Source organism: Branchiostoma lanceolatum, chromosome 5 (assembly GCF_035083965.1).
Source record: "Branchiostoma lanceolatum isolate klBraLanc5 chromosome 5, klBraLanc5.hap2, whole genome shotgun sequence".
NCBI classification, from domain to species: domain Eukaryota; kingdom Metazoa; phylum Chordata; class Leptocardii; order Amphioxiformes; family Branchiostomatidae; genus Branchiostoma; species Branchiostoma lanceolatum.
The window spans coordinates 10,333,210-10,348,019 of NC_089726.1; the positions used below are offsets into that span (position 1 = coordinate 10,333,210).

General features: G+C 41.1%; 2 protein-coding genes across 3 annotated transcripts; one reads left to right on the plus strand and one right to left on the minus strand.

Moving 5' to 3' along the window:
- The first annotated feature begins 55 nt into the window (after positions 1 to 55).
- LOC136434990 (kelch-like protein 12) lies at positions 56 to 8,317 on the plus strand. Of its 2 annotated transcripts, none has more exons than XM_066428141.1 (12): positions 56 to 108; positions 760 to 1,084; positions 1,825 to 1,978; positions 2,511 to 2,728; positions 3,069 to 3,218; positions 3,441 to 3,555; positions 3,812 to 3,918; positions 4,653 to 4,857; positions 5,237 to 5,344; positions 5,768 to 5,917; positions 6,280 to 6,466; positions 6,769 to 8,317. In XM_066428141.1, the coding sequence occupies exons 2-12, from the start codon at positions 833 to 835 to the stop codon at positions 6,893 to 6,895; spliced, it is 1,773 nt and encodes a 590-aa protein (XP_066284238.1). In that variant the 5' UTR covers positions 56 to 108; positions 760 to 832; the 3' UTR covers positions 6,896 to 8,317. The 2 variants fall into 2 exon arrangements, with proteins under 2 accessions (XP_066284238.1, XP_066284239.1); XM_066428142.1 differs by having other exon boundaries at positions 76 to 170.
- On the minus strand, positions 8,272 to 12,163 carry LOC136434989 (ubiquitin carboxyl-terminal hydrolase 2-like). The gene is made up of 2 exons (XM_066428140.1): positions 11,988 to 12,163; positions 8,272 to 10,871 (listed from the first exon to the last, which is right to left on the minus strand). Exons 1-2 carry the CDS (start codon positions 12,101 to 12,103, stop codon positions 8,954 to 8,956), a joined length of 2,034 nt encoding a protein of 677 aa, XP_066284237.1. The 5' UTR covers positions 12,104 to 12,163; the 3' UTR covers positions 8,272 to 8,953.
- Positions 12,164 to 14,810: the final 2,647 nt, after the last annotated feature.

Here is a 14,810-nt window from a genome sequence, read left to right on the forward strand (position 1 = left end):
AGTTGAAACCTTTTACATTGAGTTCAACCCCCTACTATGGACGGTTCCATATCGAGTACACTAACCTCTGACCCCCAGCTGACGCCATCTTGCGGATATTGACGTCAGGTAAATAATGCAGTATTCTTTTCCCGTACGTCGCAAAGTTTTCCCTCTGAAGGCTCTTTAAGGTAATCATTTATTCCATGAATACACCAAGGTGACGTTTGTTACAGAACATGGCCTGTGTAAGACGTTATTTCGAAAAGAATGCCTCTTCAACATCGGTTGATCTTCTGTTTCCAATCAAAGTTTCGAAAGAGGGGCGTGTTGATATGATGTCATGTTCATGATCGGGGGAATCTCCAGAGTATCGGCTCATGCCACAACTGATGAGTTCCACCGTTTTTCGGATTGATCGATATTTGATGAAGCGGTAGCTGTAATATTATTGTGATATTTCTAGTTTTTGTATACCCTCTTGATAATTATAGTGTTTACATTTGTGCGTTTACAAGTGCACTTGTCGTTAGCAAATATTATTCTGATAAAACGAAAACTGCTGGATTGCCCATGAAGGTAACGCTGGGGTACTAGCATTCATGACGTTAGAATGCAGACGTTATCATTTCAACAACAGTGAAAAGGGTCATCGTGGACATGTATTTTGGCAATATGATGAATTAGATTGTGTATCCATATGATATCTGTCTGATAAATATATATGGTATAAAACCTATATTTCACAGGAAATTAAAAAATTCTCTTCCTTATTTTCAGAACCATTATTTCCACTAGAATCCGCTAATTGGCGTAACATTTAAAATAGGCAGCGATCAAAACATCCGCCATCATGGCAGCAGCTGCAGATACCACGTCAACAACGGAAGAAAACCCAGCCCCCGACTCCACCACCGTGGTGGACATCAAGAACATCCTGCCCAGCGAGAGCTACGCCAAGTCCCTCCTGGTACAGATGAACTCCCTGCGGAAGAAGGAGACCTTGTGTGACGTCATGTTGGTGGTGAAGGGACAGGAGTTCCCTGCACATCGGATCGTCCTGGCAGCTGCGAGCGATTATTTCTGTGCCATGTTTACAAATGAGGTACAGTACTTGCTTCTTTTGGCATGTCAAGGCAGGATAAGGAACAATTAGTATGTAAAGGTTCACAAGTACATTGGCCGTCCTTTGTTGCTGAAGATGACAATGTGGCAAGTGTCACAAGGAACATGTGAAGAAATGGTAGTCACATAAGGGATTTAGTTAGAAATTAGATGTGCATTTAAGAGTGTGTCATATCTTTTTATTCCCTTCAGCTCTTAAGGTGCTTATCTTCCACTGTTCAAGCAAATGCAGCAAACATGTCAAAGACACAAAAGGATTGAATAATAGTTTATGGAGGACATGGAGTAGGCTGACGCTTCAGATTAATTGATGTCATGATCACCAGTCAGCTTTGATCTCAGACTCACGCTGATGGGGATATTGATAAACAAACAAACAAAACAAAATATTACAAAAAAAAGGAAACTTATGTAGCCTCCTGTGCAGGCCTCCTATAACGCGCGACATATATATTGGGGGAGGGGGGAGCTCTTAATAAGTCTTATGCTGGCAAGGGAGTTGTGCAGCCGAGGGAGTTGTATAGCCGAGGGGTCCGCGCGTTATCTACGTAGATAACGCACGGACCCCTCGGCTATACAACTCCCTCGGCTGCACAACTCCCTTGCCGGCATAAGAGCTTCCCCCTCCCCCAATATATATGTCGCGCGTTATAGGAGGCCTGCACAGGAGGCTATTCTACATGAGAGATTGATTTTGAATGCATTCTGCTTCCTCCCCAGATGTCAGAAAAGAGCCAGTCGTCTGTGGAGCTGCAGGGCCTGTCTCCCCGTGTGATGGAGATCCTGCTGGACTTCGTGTACACAGAGACTGTCAACGTGACGGTGGAGAATGTACAGGACCTTCTGCCTGCTGCCTGTCTCTTACAGCTGAAAGGTAGAAAAGTGCAGCTTTATAGTTCAGGAAACATCAGTATCCATACATGTCTGTTTATGAAATGAATGAAGTAGCAAGCTGTGGAATAGCTTGATATAAAAACAGTCCCTTTCCAGTGGCGTGACAGTTTACAAAATGTATGTGTTCTATTCTTAGGATTTGAACAGTCAGAAATACATGTAACTTGTAAGTCTAGAGGTTGATCAGCAGAACTAGAGATTGATAGGCCAACAGCGGAGTCCCTCCTAAAGATATATATACAGTCAAACCTGGCCGGGCAACCACCTGCAGTCACAAGCCACATTCAAACAGTCCCATCCAATTTTACATACCTCTGCTAAGCCACCAACTGTCTTATCCAACCAGCAACCACTTTTTTGTAGTCCCCAGGGGGCATTCACACCCCATTCAACAACCAAAATAGTTTGATTGACTGCGGCAGCCGGCCCAGCAGCAGCCATTTTCAAGTTGAGTGGATTTGAAAATGGTTGATGTATAAATGTTGGTTGTTTTTCCTCCATCTCTTCCCCAGGTGTGAAGGAGGCTTGCTGCGACTTTCTGGAGAGCCAGTTGGATCCCTCCAACTCCCTGGGTATCATGAGCTTCGCCGACGCACACACCTGTCAGTCCCTGAGACGAGCGGCAGAGGTGCACACCCACCGGCACTTTTCTGATGTGGTACAGCACGAAGAGTTTCTCCTGCTGGAGAAGGATGATGTGGAAAAACTACTCAAATGTGATGAGATTCAGGTACAACGTCATTCTTGCAATTGGTATATATGTGAGGACTCCAATTGCTATTCATCAAAGCTCTTCTGCTGTACACTGTTCCATACAAACGCAGAGTTTAACTAGGATATACCTTTCACCTCGATGGAACTTGATACAAAAAACCTCACTGTATGTTTTGGAAATATTTAGATCTCCCTCACAGCTTGAAGGACTGTGGATCAGTAGGCCATTTATAGGTGATAAGTTCTTCACATGATAGATATGAATCAAGAAAGCAAAGCAACCAATCTTTCATTACATTGCACAAGTGTTCTGTGAAGCACTGTCACAGAGATTCTCTTTCTCACCCTTCTAATAGGTGCCGTCAGAAGAGCCCGTGTTTGAGGCCCTGATGCAGTGGGTGAAACACAGACTGGAGGGCAGGAAGCCATACCTCCCGGAGCTGTTAGAATCTGTCAGACTGCCTCTTCTCACACCCAGATATATCACTGATATGGTGGACAAAGAGGTACATTTTGCTTGTGTGCAAGAGAGACACACCATAGGAATGTTATGATAATATACCATGCCTTTGACAAATATGGGGACTTGTCTACAGAGTGGGTGAACTGAACCTTCAGGTATGCTTGAGTCAAGTTACCATTAATAGTTATAAGCTTGCCTAATTAATTTTGCTTTAGAAATGACACGTTGTCAGCTTTAAGATTGACAAAACATTGTTGGTGTTTAGATGCTGATCAGAAGAAGCCTGGAATGTCGAGATCTGGTAGACGTGGCCAAGAGATTCCACCTGAGACCAGAGCTGCGAGCAGAGATGCAGGGACCACAGACCAAACCTAGAACAGGTCAGAGTGCATGTGAAAGTTATACAGGCTGTCATTGCCAGTAACCATGTGTTTGTTTCATTACTTTATTTCAGGCACGTGGCCCATATCATAACATCAAAAAGAACATACAAATCACAGCAGTTGTCTACAGATAGTCGCATATATGAAATCCATATACAGCATTATGGTAAAAATTGTAACAAACAATTGCTTGTAATCCCCTAATTATTCATAAGTGATACACTTATCTTGATGATACAAATTTTCTCTGCAGGTGCCAGTGAAGTGATGTTGGTGATTGGAGGCTTTGGCAGCCAACAGTCTCCTGTGGACACAGTGGAAAAATACAACCCCAAAACTGAGGAGTGGGAGTTTCTTCCTGTCAGTACAACTTATAGTCTTTTCGTACATTTTCCCTAACAACACATTCGTGTAAACACATTGTGCTTACCCTATTCATATCTAAATATGGTGTTACAATGTTGATAAGTAACGACAAGGAGCCATTTTATCATTAAGGTAATATTTGGAAATTGGAAAGAAAACAACATTATCCTCATTATATTGATGTTTGTCAGGACCATTTTCTAACTATTTACATACATGTAGTTCGATCTTTATGTGTACATGAATAGCTTACATGTTTGCTGTGTGGTTTGATTCAAGCTTTCTTAATAATAGTTTTTATTGGTCAGAAATTACCCGCAATGGCAGCCTTTCTAGCGCTGAATTGATGCTGGGTTCTACAGGTTTCACACAATACACAACATATGATGTCTTAGTCACACTTCCATTTTGCGGAACTGTCGCAAGGGTCTGGGCGGCTGCCATTCGGCGCCACCAGGTGACCTCAATACGACTTTCCCCAACCGAAGTCAGGTACCCATTTACACCTGGGTGGAGTGAGGAAAGTCGTGTAAAGTGCCTTTCCCAAGGGCACAAGATCGGTGACATGACAGGATTCGAACTCGGGACCTCTTGGTTCTGAGTCGAACGCTCTGCCGTTGCGCCACACGACCCCACATCTTATCCTGAATAATTTCTTAAGTAGAGGTAAAATCCCAAATGTCCCAGTGAACTTATGTAATGTAACAACAATCTATTCTTCTGATCAGGCCATAACCAAGAAGAGACGGTACGTTGCATCCTGTTCGCTGAACGACCGTGTGTATGTGATCGGGGGTTATGATGGACGCTCCAGACTCAGCACAGTGGAGTGTCTAGACTACCACATGTTCAGTCGGCACAAGAACGAGACGTGGAGGAACATCTCCTCTATGACACACAGGAGGGGGCTGGCCTCAGCCTGCGTGATGGGGGGTAAGTTCAACTGTTAACTTTAACAAGTACATGTACCTTAATGTTTTAAAGGATTGTGTATTATAGTATCATTGTCTATCAATCGTTAGATTATGTCAGAGACAAGTCTATTAGAATAGTCATAATGGAAAAAATTAATAAAACACAGTTATGCCTTGTAAGAAAACAATGTGAATATCCTTGTTACCTTCATAAAATGTCTTTTTAATGTTTTATGCTGAAAACTTTTGAAAACTGCTACTCACATTACATAATTTTCAATGATGTCTCAAATGAAACCAGAATCTTCCAAAAACCTGTGGTTGTGATCATTATTTTAAGAAAGTTGCTGCTGAATCTGACTGTGAATACAAGAATATGTTTATGTATTTTTCTTTAGACCATATCTATGTGGCGGGAGGGTTCGATGGTTCATATCGACACAGCAGTATGGAGAGATATGATCCTCAGATAGACAGATGGACAGTGTTAGGGGATATGGAGAATGGTGAGGACTGAGAGAATTCCAACAACAGTACTATCTTCTCATTTCCATAAACACAATAGGAAGTCGATCATAACTACTGGTTTTTGTAGATTGATCATTCTGTTATTCACTAGCATTGCAGGAATTGCAATTGAACAAAAAGTATTTGGCGAATTGAACATCAGTTCAACATTTTGTATAACAATAAGTTGGACACATTTCATTTCATTTCATTTCATTTTACTTGTATTTGTTTTACTCTGTAAGATGTAGCATCTCATGATGGCCATAGTGCTGGTCGAATGTTCAATGTATACAAATGTACAAGATTATTGTACAACTATCTTTTGTAATGAGAACATAGTACTAAGATAATTAAGGAATACTCCTTTTGCTAAGTGCCCAAGCAGAGTCTAACAGAAACAACTTGTTGACCATATATAGGACGTGAGGGAGCGGGTCTTATAGCAGCCAATGGGTCCATCTACTGCATAGGGGGGTACGATGGGCTGCACATTCTTCGGTCAGTGGAGAGATACGACCCCAATAGTGGGCAGTGGACAACCCTACCCTCCATGGTCACTAAAAGATCAGGTAATGGTTCCATCTTTGAACATATGTACAACTCCTTTAGAAAGACTTTTCTGTAATAAAATGCTTATACATTGTACATGTTTTTCTTAATAAGCATTCTAAACATTATGTACATTTTGCTGGCTGAAATGCAATATTTGATTGAAGAGAATAAGGAGACATTAACCCTGATGCCAGGTTTATCTCTGCAATACTATTACTATCTGTTTATCACATAACAAGTAGTACATGTATTGTGAAGCATCCAAAACTTTAGAGGTAGCATATGTTGAATGATTCTGTAGTTTGCTGCTACAACTTTAAGATTTCTCACACGTTTAGTCTTGTACGAATCTTGAAGTGCTCTATTGTACCACATCCAGGTGCAGGAGTTGGGTTGATAAACGACACCATCTACGTGGTGGGAGGGTTTGACGGCAGCACCCATCTGAACTCTGTGGAGTGTTTTAATGTGCGGACCAACCAGTGGACACGGGCAGCCAACATGGTGTCAGCGCGCTGCTATGTGGGAGCCACTGTGCTACAGGGGAGACTGTATGCTATAGCGGGGTAAGTAGTGACTTATTGATTCTGTATCATTAGGATATACATTTTGTACATTGTAAATGGCCTCAACCCTCCTTAACATGACAAAAGCAAGCCATATGATATTATCTAACATTAGAACATCCATTAGTCTAGTGACACAAGAACCCTCCATAGTTCTCCACAGGTATACGTAAGAGAGACCGCACAGGTCCAAAATATCATAGCCCAGACCAAAGTCTTAGCCATGTAGCCTTTCTAGAACGCTCTCCCCCTACCTTGACTTCTTGATGACAGTAGATGTAAACTCTACATTTTCCCCACAGATATGACGGCCAGTCCCTACAGAGCAGCATCGAGGCATATGACACCATCACGGACAGCTGGGAGGTGGTCTCCAACATGGCCACACAGAGATGTGACGTCGGCATAGCTGTGGTGTCAGAGGTGTAGGCGGCAACAGGGTAGCAGCCAGAAATGTATTTAAATCAAAGTATTTTGGATTTAACTGCAACTTTGTGCTGCTCCATTTGAAGAGTTCAGGAGGGATGGTATTGGCCATACCTTTCCTTTTACTTGACAAGATATTTGACCTCATGCTTTACCAGTCCAATTCTGTTGAAGAAAGATGTTTTGGGGATAAGGAAAGGCTTTTGACGTTTTGTTTTATTTAGGATGTGTTTTTTGTTGACTAGTACCGCTTGTCATCACATATTTATTTTAATGCACACTGCTTATTTTATTGCTTTCAATGTCCTTTTATTGCAGTGAACATGGCCATCCCTCACTAAAACTTACAAATGGAATTAAATGCTGTTGCAACCACATATTTATGTAGTCCAGAATACACTTTTGGTGTAAGAATTACTCATCTGTGGGTCAGTATGATGTAATATCCAAAATGTGCCAAGAAAGTATTGAATTGTAGATGCTGCTTGCAACTACGCTTGAATTATGCCAGTAGTGTGTAGCTGCAAAAACTATTTTCTAAATCTGAAATCTAATGTTAAATTGAAATTTCTATTATAAGGAAATTGAAACGGTCTGTGGGCAAGTCGCTACGTATACATAGATGGGGAGACAGCTGTCAGCTAAAATTCAAAACAAACTTTGTCAAAGCTCTAGATCTGATACCTTACTCCCGCAACCCTCCAAAATCTTTTTTTATGTATAATTACATATTATGCAAATTGAATATTGATATACTATTAGATTAGCCATATACTACCTGTGTGTATAGCCCCTTGAAATTGTATTGTAATCCAATGATTAGATGTGAGCAATGAGTGCAATGATTCTTATTTCAAGTAGCTTTATTTTGGTGGCAAGGTGGTTGCCTGAATACTTGTGACTTCATGGTGATTCCTATATCTTGCCTACCCAATGTACATACATATACTGTACAACGTGTCTTGTATTAACACGGAAGTACAGCTACTCAGTTTGTTGTTTGTATGTCAAATGTAATTGAGTATTAGCACATGATAGCTCATCTTGACAAAAGAAGTGATAAATATTTGAATTATTGCACCAACCTTGATGCAATTTTGCTTGTAGTTTCAAAATGTAAAAGTTACTTCATATGTTTTGTCACAAAAGAGATGTGTTTGAGACGGACGAAAGTAGTGCACTCAAAGTCATATAGTGCCAGTTTTTGGGCATTTACTTTGGTAAGTACCTTATATGCAAATGTCTCTTTACTGAAAGCATTTTGTTTTTCTTCTTCCATCTGCAAAAATCCACTCTGGTAATATTTATTGTATTAACACTCCAGAGCCATGTATGGAATACAAATAGAATGTATATGAATATAATAAACATGACATGAAGTCGATATTAAAGTGTATATTAAAGTATGATATCTTCAAACTCAAAGGATGTGGTATTTGTGTGAGCAACATAAGCATCATGTAATTGTACTATCAAACACAATGAATATTTACAACTCATTTTGAGGTCTTGCAGAAGGAATGACATTACAACAAGAAAACATTTTCAGTCAAGGGTTCATTCACAAAATTCTACACCAAAGCAAAATTTAGCCTATTTGTCACACAAGATTTGGTCAGTTTTGCATGACAGTTTTATTGTGACTAGGTAGATGCCAGACTATCTAAGTGCTCAACTTCTTGAAAATGGCCATGCCATCCCCGCAAATAAAGCACACTCCTACAGAGAATTTCAGTTTTGACCAACAATAAACATCTTCTATCGTGAGTAAGTATAACAACTAAGTCTAAGTAAGAATTAACAAACTCTTTGGCTCCTTTCAATAACATAGTCAGACATTGCAAGAATTAAACAAGTTTGAAATTCATCAACATTCCTTTAAACGTTTGCATCCTAGCCTAGAATGATGGCACTTTATAGCAATTCATAATCATTTTGATTGTGTACTTCTGCCTTGTCACACAGACATTCCAACAAAGGTTCATGTTTGACCTAATGCTTAACTAGCAACAAACATTTGTTCGTAACCTTCAACAATACAAACAAGCTGCACTACACAGGTCAACGTTTATTAGACTTCCTATAGAACAAAATGTAAGCATTTCTTTTCACAATGGCAGACCTTAGCTCACTCTGCATGCTGTTCACAACCCTAACGACTTCATCATCAAATTTGTACCACAGTCCATCATCCAACAGTGCATATGCTACATAATGTCCACAGTCACGAGTGGTGCCAAGATGCATACAGACTGCATATAAACTGTACACACAGTCATCGGGCGGGCCCAGGTCTGGATCTGGTAACAAGTTGTCCACATGTAGACTGTTAAGATTCAGATTGTGAAGAGGGATATTCACAGGCACTTGTGTCTTGGTGGCATAGTTGAACCTCTGTAGCTGGATGATCAGGCACTCTGGATGGTAGCGCAGGAGACACCTACGCTGAGCGGTAGTCTGTAGGTCTTGTTCTGAATCCCCTGCACGAGCACAAGTGCAGCGGAAGCCACTCTCTTTCTGCAAGTTTTCAACGTTAGCAAGGTTCACTATGCAAGCCTCTAAGTCCATGGCCATCGAGTTCTGTTCTGGAATGTGCACAGGCAGCACACTGAACACCTCCATACTAAGAGACAGCTTGCCACACAGGAGACAGTGTCTGGCTTCTACCAGCTGACCGGTGAATGATGTATCCACAACAGTGTTGTTCTGATGGCAGTGTTTGTACCAGGCAACTTCAGACAATGTTTTCAGTGGCTCTGCATACGTTTCTGGTTTCAGTGAATTTGCATGGTTGATGAGGGTGACACACTCATCTTCCAGATCGTACAGTTTTCTGGTGGTTAACTTCCCGTACTTCAGATGCAGAGATTCATCAGCTCGAGGGCTGCTAGTTCTGATGCCAACTCTCTCCTTTGGACTCCCTATTGGGGAGTAAGGTGGTGTTAAGGGGAAGCTAGTCCTTTCCTGTCTAACTTCTGCACTTAATGCATCGAGCAGCCACGTCAGAAACTCAGCGGCATCCTGCTGAGGTTGGATGTGACTCCACTCTGGCCTCACAATCAACTCAGGCTTCCTCTCAGCAACAACACTTCTGAAGGCTGTGGGGTCGATAACCAAACCCTCCTTGTCTCTGTGCCTCTGACAGTCTGCCGCAAGCTCCACAAATGTCAGGAGTAAGGTGCCTCCTGGTTGGCTGACTTTGGGCTGCTCCACTGCCACTTGTAGGCCTTGAACCAATACAGGATTGTGTGCCAAACACTGCAAGATAGAGTTCATGAAGCATATGTTTTGGCCACCATTCTGGAGACCTGGAGGTAACTGTAAGTCCAAAACTGTCTTTTTAGCAGGAGAGGGCCTTGCTCTAAGCCCATATTTTGATGGAGAGTAGGTAACAGGATTTCTGAAATTTGTGGCAATATTCAGACCTGTATCACTCGATAATATTCTGTTTGTCCTAGGGAGAACTCCCAACCCTGAACTTGGGGTTCTAGCTGGACTCAGACCAACAGGTGTAACAGCATGAAACTTCTTTTGCTTCCTAATAAGCATCTTGTCATTCTGTATCAGGGAATCTGAGTCTGATTGTCGCACATTAGCACTGGGCAGAGATTTGGTAGGGTGCAACAGTCTTGTATTCGACAATGAACTTTTGGTCCTTCTGGTCGGAGCATAGAGAGAAGACATGATGGACATATCTTCTCCATTACTGATAGATGACGAAATGGATGTTCTCCTTGTAGATGGCGCTCCTGTAGTTTGTGTGAAACCCCTGAGAACGTGCTGTACTCTGTCAGTGCCTTCCTGTAGGGATTGTCTGGCCATATGGAGCCAATGATGGGGGAAGAGGATGAAGACGAGGATGGAGCCGGTCAGGAGGAGGAGGGTGTAGGGGACGTGCGACCAGAGGAGCAACAGGAGGGTGATTACCGTCAGCAGGCCGCCCTCGATCGCCCAGATCCGGGTCTTCTCCTCCTCGGTGCTGCACGAATGGTACAAAGAAAATTTTAACAAAATTTTTTTATGGAAAATTTAGCGAGTACATCTAATGACTATCACATGTTTGGATGTGTTATTTTATCAAAAGCCTGTCACTGCACAGGGACACTACCTACCGACAATAGATTTCGGCCATTTTATGCAAATTAGCGATTTTGCGACAGACCGCAAAATGGCGTCCCAATTGGCCCGTTCCGACTTCCCGCCAAACTTTACCTCCAATTAGACGAAATTTCTTTTCAGACATGCGGTCTAAGTTATTTTGCATACAAAAACGTCAGAGCAAGGCGCCAGTTCTTGTCGGGGGAAGTTTGGTTGAAGATTGGCGGAGAAGAAAGTAACAGAAAGTAACGGTCGCTGTTTTTTGGTATGCATGACATGTCCTAACTTTGAAATGATATAGAATAACGTCACTCCGTGGTACCCTGTCAGAATTTATATCAAATTGTAGGGACATTTGTCAGAAAGATGATGGCGAAACCTGCTGGGCAGTACCATTTAGTAAAAGCTCAGCACACGTCCGCGAGTGGTAATACATTTAGATTTGAAGTTCTGATGTGACCTCGCGAGATCTTGCCCTGTTTTGCGAGTTTCGCGAGATCTCATGTGATTTTGCGACAAAAAGCCGAACTACGGCCCGAAGCTGCCGGCGAGCTTACTTTAAGATGGAAATTTCACATATATATTTAAATATATATTATTGTGAGCTGCCGCGAGCAAATGCGATATGGGCGCCATTGTTAATGTTTCCCTGTGCACTGATCCTTGCTGTCAATCAAAACTAGCAGTTCCACCAATGAGGGAGACAAGTGGCAGCATGTCAGTTTTTTTAATTATTTTTCTTTATCATTTTGTTATTCTTTTGTCTACCTTTTTACCAAGGTGGGCGGGGCAAATTATGGGATCGGTCAAATTATTATTCAGCAACATTCACAAGGTTTGGTATTCTGGCACAAACTGAGATTATCCAAGAGTAGACTGACAAGTATCTCTCCGGGTCTAGCAGTACAGAACTCAGAAATAATCTACAGAGCGTTAAATCTTCCTTATGTATATACTTCTTGATCCACCTGTAGCCGTTTGCATGTAATGGACTCACCTGGCGTTCCTGAGTTGGTGCTTTGTAAACGTATCAACCACCACAAACACCGCTAACTCCAACGTAAAACAACACAGAGTGCTCCAAATACTCTGTACAACACTCGGGACACCCATGGCTTGTTACAGGGTCTCCTTATATCCTCCAAATCGTCGGTACAGCAAGAAAACATGACCTTTCGGCTATTTCACAATCAGGTGTACCCCAACCTTGCCACTGGGGGCCAAAATTCAACTTCATTATATTGTAAATTTGTTGTTGCCAGTTCAAAGGTACATGCTTTGGGCATACTATCCTAAAAGATCTCCGCACAACAAGCTTTTATAACTTCGTTGCAGGGTTTTCTATGGATGGACCATTGGGGGGGTACGGACGCTACAACTTTAAAACTACTTGGACAGTAACATACTGTTGATTCAAATAAGGAATGACAAATGGTTGCTAATCCTTATCATCTTCAATAACTACCATTTCCTACCCTAGAAAACCACAATAAGTTGCAGTATATCCATGTGTGGGCATTTTCTGGTCATTTATTGCAAAATGATTTTAAACGCTATTCTATTGTTTATCTGTAAAATAAGGTCAAATAGTATTATTCTTCATCAAGATACTTTAGCAGCTAAAATTTGGCACTATTTCGTCCAATAGATGATCCTACATGAAACTCCAGCTGCAGTAATGATTATAGCATGACTTGCAAACATTTCTAATTACTATAAATGAACATGTTGGCAAGGGGGTACGGACGCTACACAACAGACTTCATACATTGGTGCTTTATCAATTTGTCTGAACTGTTTAAAACAATGATTAAAACAATAACTATTTGCTTATGGCTGTTCTTTAAAGCATTCACAAATGCTGTCACAGAATTTTAACAAAGAAAAGGATGAGCAGGATAGTTTGATTAAAGATTTCTTCCAAATTCCATTATGGATCTTTAGCGCTTCAGAACAAGGTGTTGGAAGGGTGGGTCTTTCCTATCAAACAAGCTTAGATTGCACACAAGACTGAAACAACACTTCTCATATCGTCAAAGTATCACAAGGAAACAAAACAACAGTTCATTTGATCTCTTTATATGCAAATTTCGCAGTTTACTCCAGGAAAAGGGACAATAATGTAGGGGTACGGACGCTACATATGTACATCATGTAGCTCTGAAAGTCTTGTACTTTTACATCTGCTAATTGATACAAAGATAATAAAAAGGATCCTATTATACTAACCAACATAGTTTATCCATACTAATCAATTAAATTAAAAAGAGAGAACTACAAACTGTGTCCTATAACACTGAATGAATTACTTGTTGGTGTTGTTTCAAGGTCTTGACTGAAATGTTCTTTAATTTTTCAATGTCTTCTTAAGAGAATCAGACTTGCTCTCTGAAGTTGTTCAGGAGAGGAAAGCCCACTGTTCAGAGGATGTTTTCTGTTGGTTCTCCTGAGGTGTTCTTGTTTTCTGGCCAAATGTATACTTCTTTTTTTTTTCATGAAGGATAATTGAGCTTCTTCCTCCAGACCTGTTCTTCAAATTCAATCACCCCAGCCATGTAAATGATGCATGTCTTTTCTCCTGCCCATCAGCCTGAGTTGTCTAATAAGTATGTTTCAATATGTTCACAATAAAGCCTTACACAGGTGAATTGGTGGTTGTCTGATGTTCTGTTCTTGAGATACAGTACTGTATATGAAAAATGATAAAATTGCTTACGTAGCAAATCTTGTAGGGAATCAAAGGCCCAAAATCTTAAATTGCCAATTTCTCAGCCATACAACATCAAATTTGCTTCAAACAAAAACCATATTGTTTCTTTCAGTGTGCTCTTTCTGATAAACTGAATTTTTGATGGCTCACACAATGGCTTTATCTCTTTTGTTCAATATCCTTATTTTGAGCTGACTCTCATCCTGGGGTCTAGCCTCCGCTGCTAATACCGTATCCCCCCCCCCCCCCCCCCCCCCCCCCCCAACTGAATTGGGATCAGGGCACATGGTGTGAGAATTCTGGGACATTTAAATTTCTTGGAGGGTATCATCTTTCATCTCAAAGACTTCTGGCTGGTTTGGAAGTAACCATTTACAGTGTTTGGGAGGGGTGTTACCGTGTGCCAAACGTATACAGGTTTGTCCCAAAAATAGGCAAAAACACATGTAAAATTCATCACAAAGTCACAAATTTACTGAAAATTTTAACATTCTATATCTGTCTCAACTGTCATTGATGTATTAGCTCAGATTTGTACTATTTAGATAGCAATTTTGGCAGTATTTTGCTGAAAACTTTAGATGGGGGTACGGATGCTACAGGTAGGGGGTACGGACGCTACAGGGGGTACGGACGCTACATTTTGATGTTCATGGTGCTATATCAGACAAAGTCTTTATGACAGCAATGGTTTAAATGGTGTTTTAGTATGTGCCAGTAGAGGCCTCCTAACCATCAGTATCATTAGCCTGCAGGACTTTCCTAGTATTGAAATCAAGGGGGGGTACGGACGCTACAGATTTTTTCGGAAAATGGCGTCTTGGACTTTGATCTCCAACTGTACGTCATAAAATGGAGCGAGCGATTCCATTCTACTTCTGTACCTTCGTACATATCATACATTGATTTTAAAAGCCAAATCAACAGCTATACAAGAATATTATTAAGTGTTACAGGTTCAGAAATATTCATTTAAAACTAGACAGAAAATTGGTAACACGTGGGTAAAAGTGGAAAATAGCCCTGTTGGAGCAAAAAATGGCATAGAATCATCCAATAAAAGTGAAATATCACAAGTAGACATATAACTGCATGTAGAAAGCAAGTGGT

Coding starts and splice junctions, on each gene's coding strand:
- LOC136434990 (XM_066428141.1), top strand. CDS start 833: ATGGCAGCAGCTGCAGATACCACGTCAACAACGGAAGAAAACCCAGCC. Junction 2,729..3,068: donor TCAAATGTGATGAGATTCAG/GTACAACGTCAT, acceptor CCCTTCTAATAG/GTGCCGTCAGAAGAGCCCGT. Junction 6,467..6,768: donor AGACTGTATGCTATAGCGGG/GTAAGTAGTGAC, acceptor TTTTCCCCACAG/ATATGACGGCCAGTCCCTAC.
- LOC136434989 (XM_066428140.1), bottom strand. CDS start 12,103: ATGGGTGTCCCGAGTGTTGTACAGAGTATTTGGAGCACTCTGTGTTGT. Junction 10,872..11,987: donor CACCAACTCAGGAACGCCAG/GTGAGTCCATTA, acceptor CCATTCGTGCAG/CACCGAGGAGGAGAAGACCC.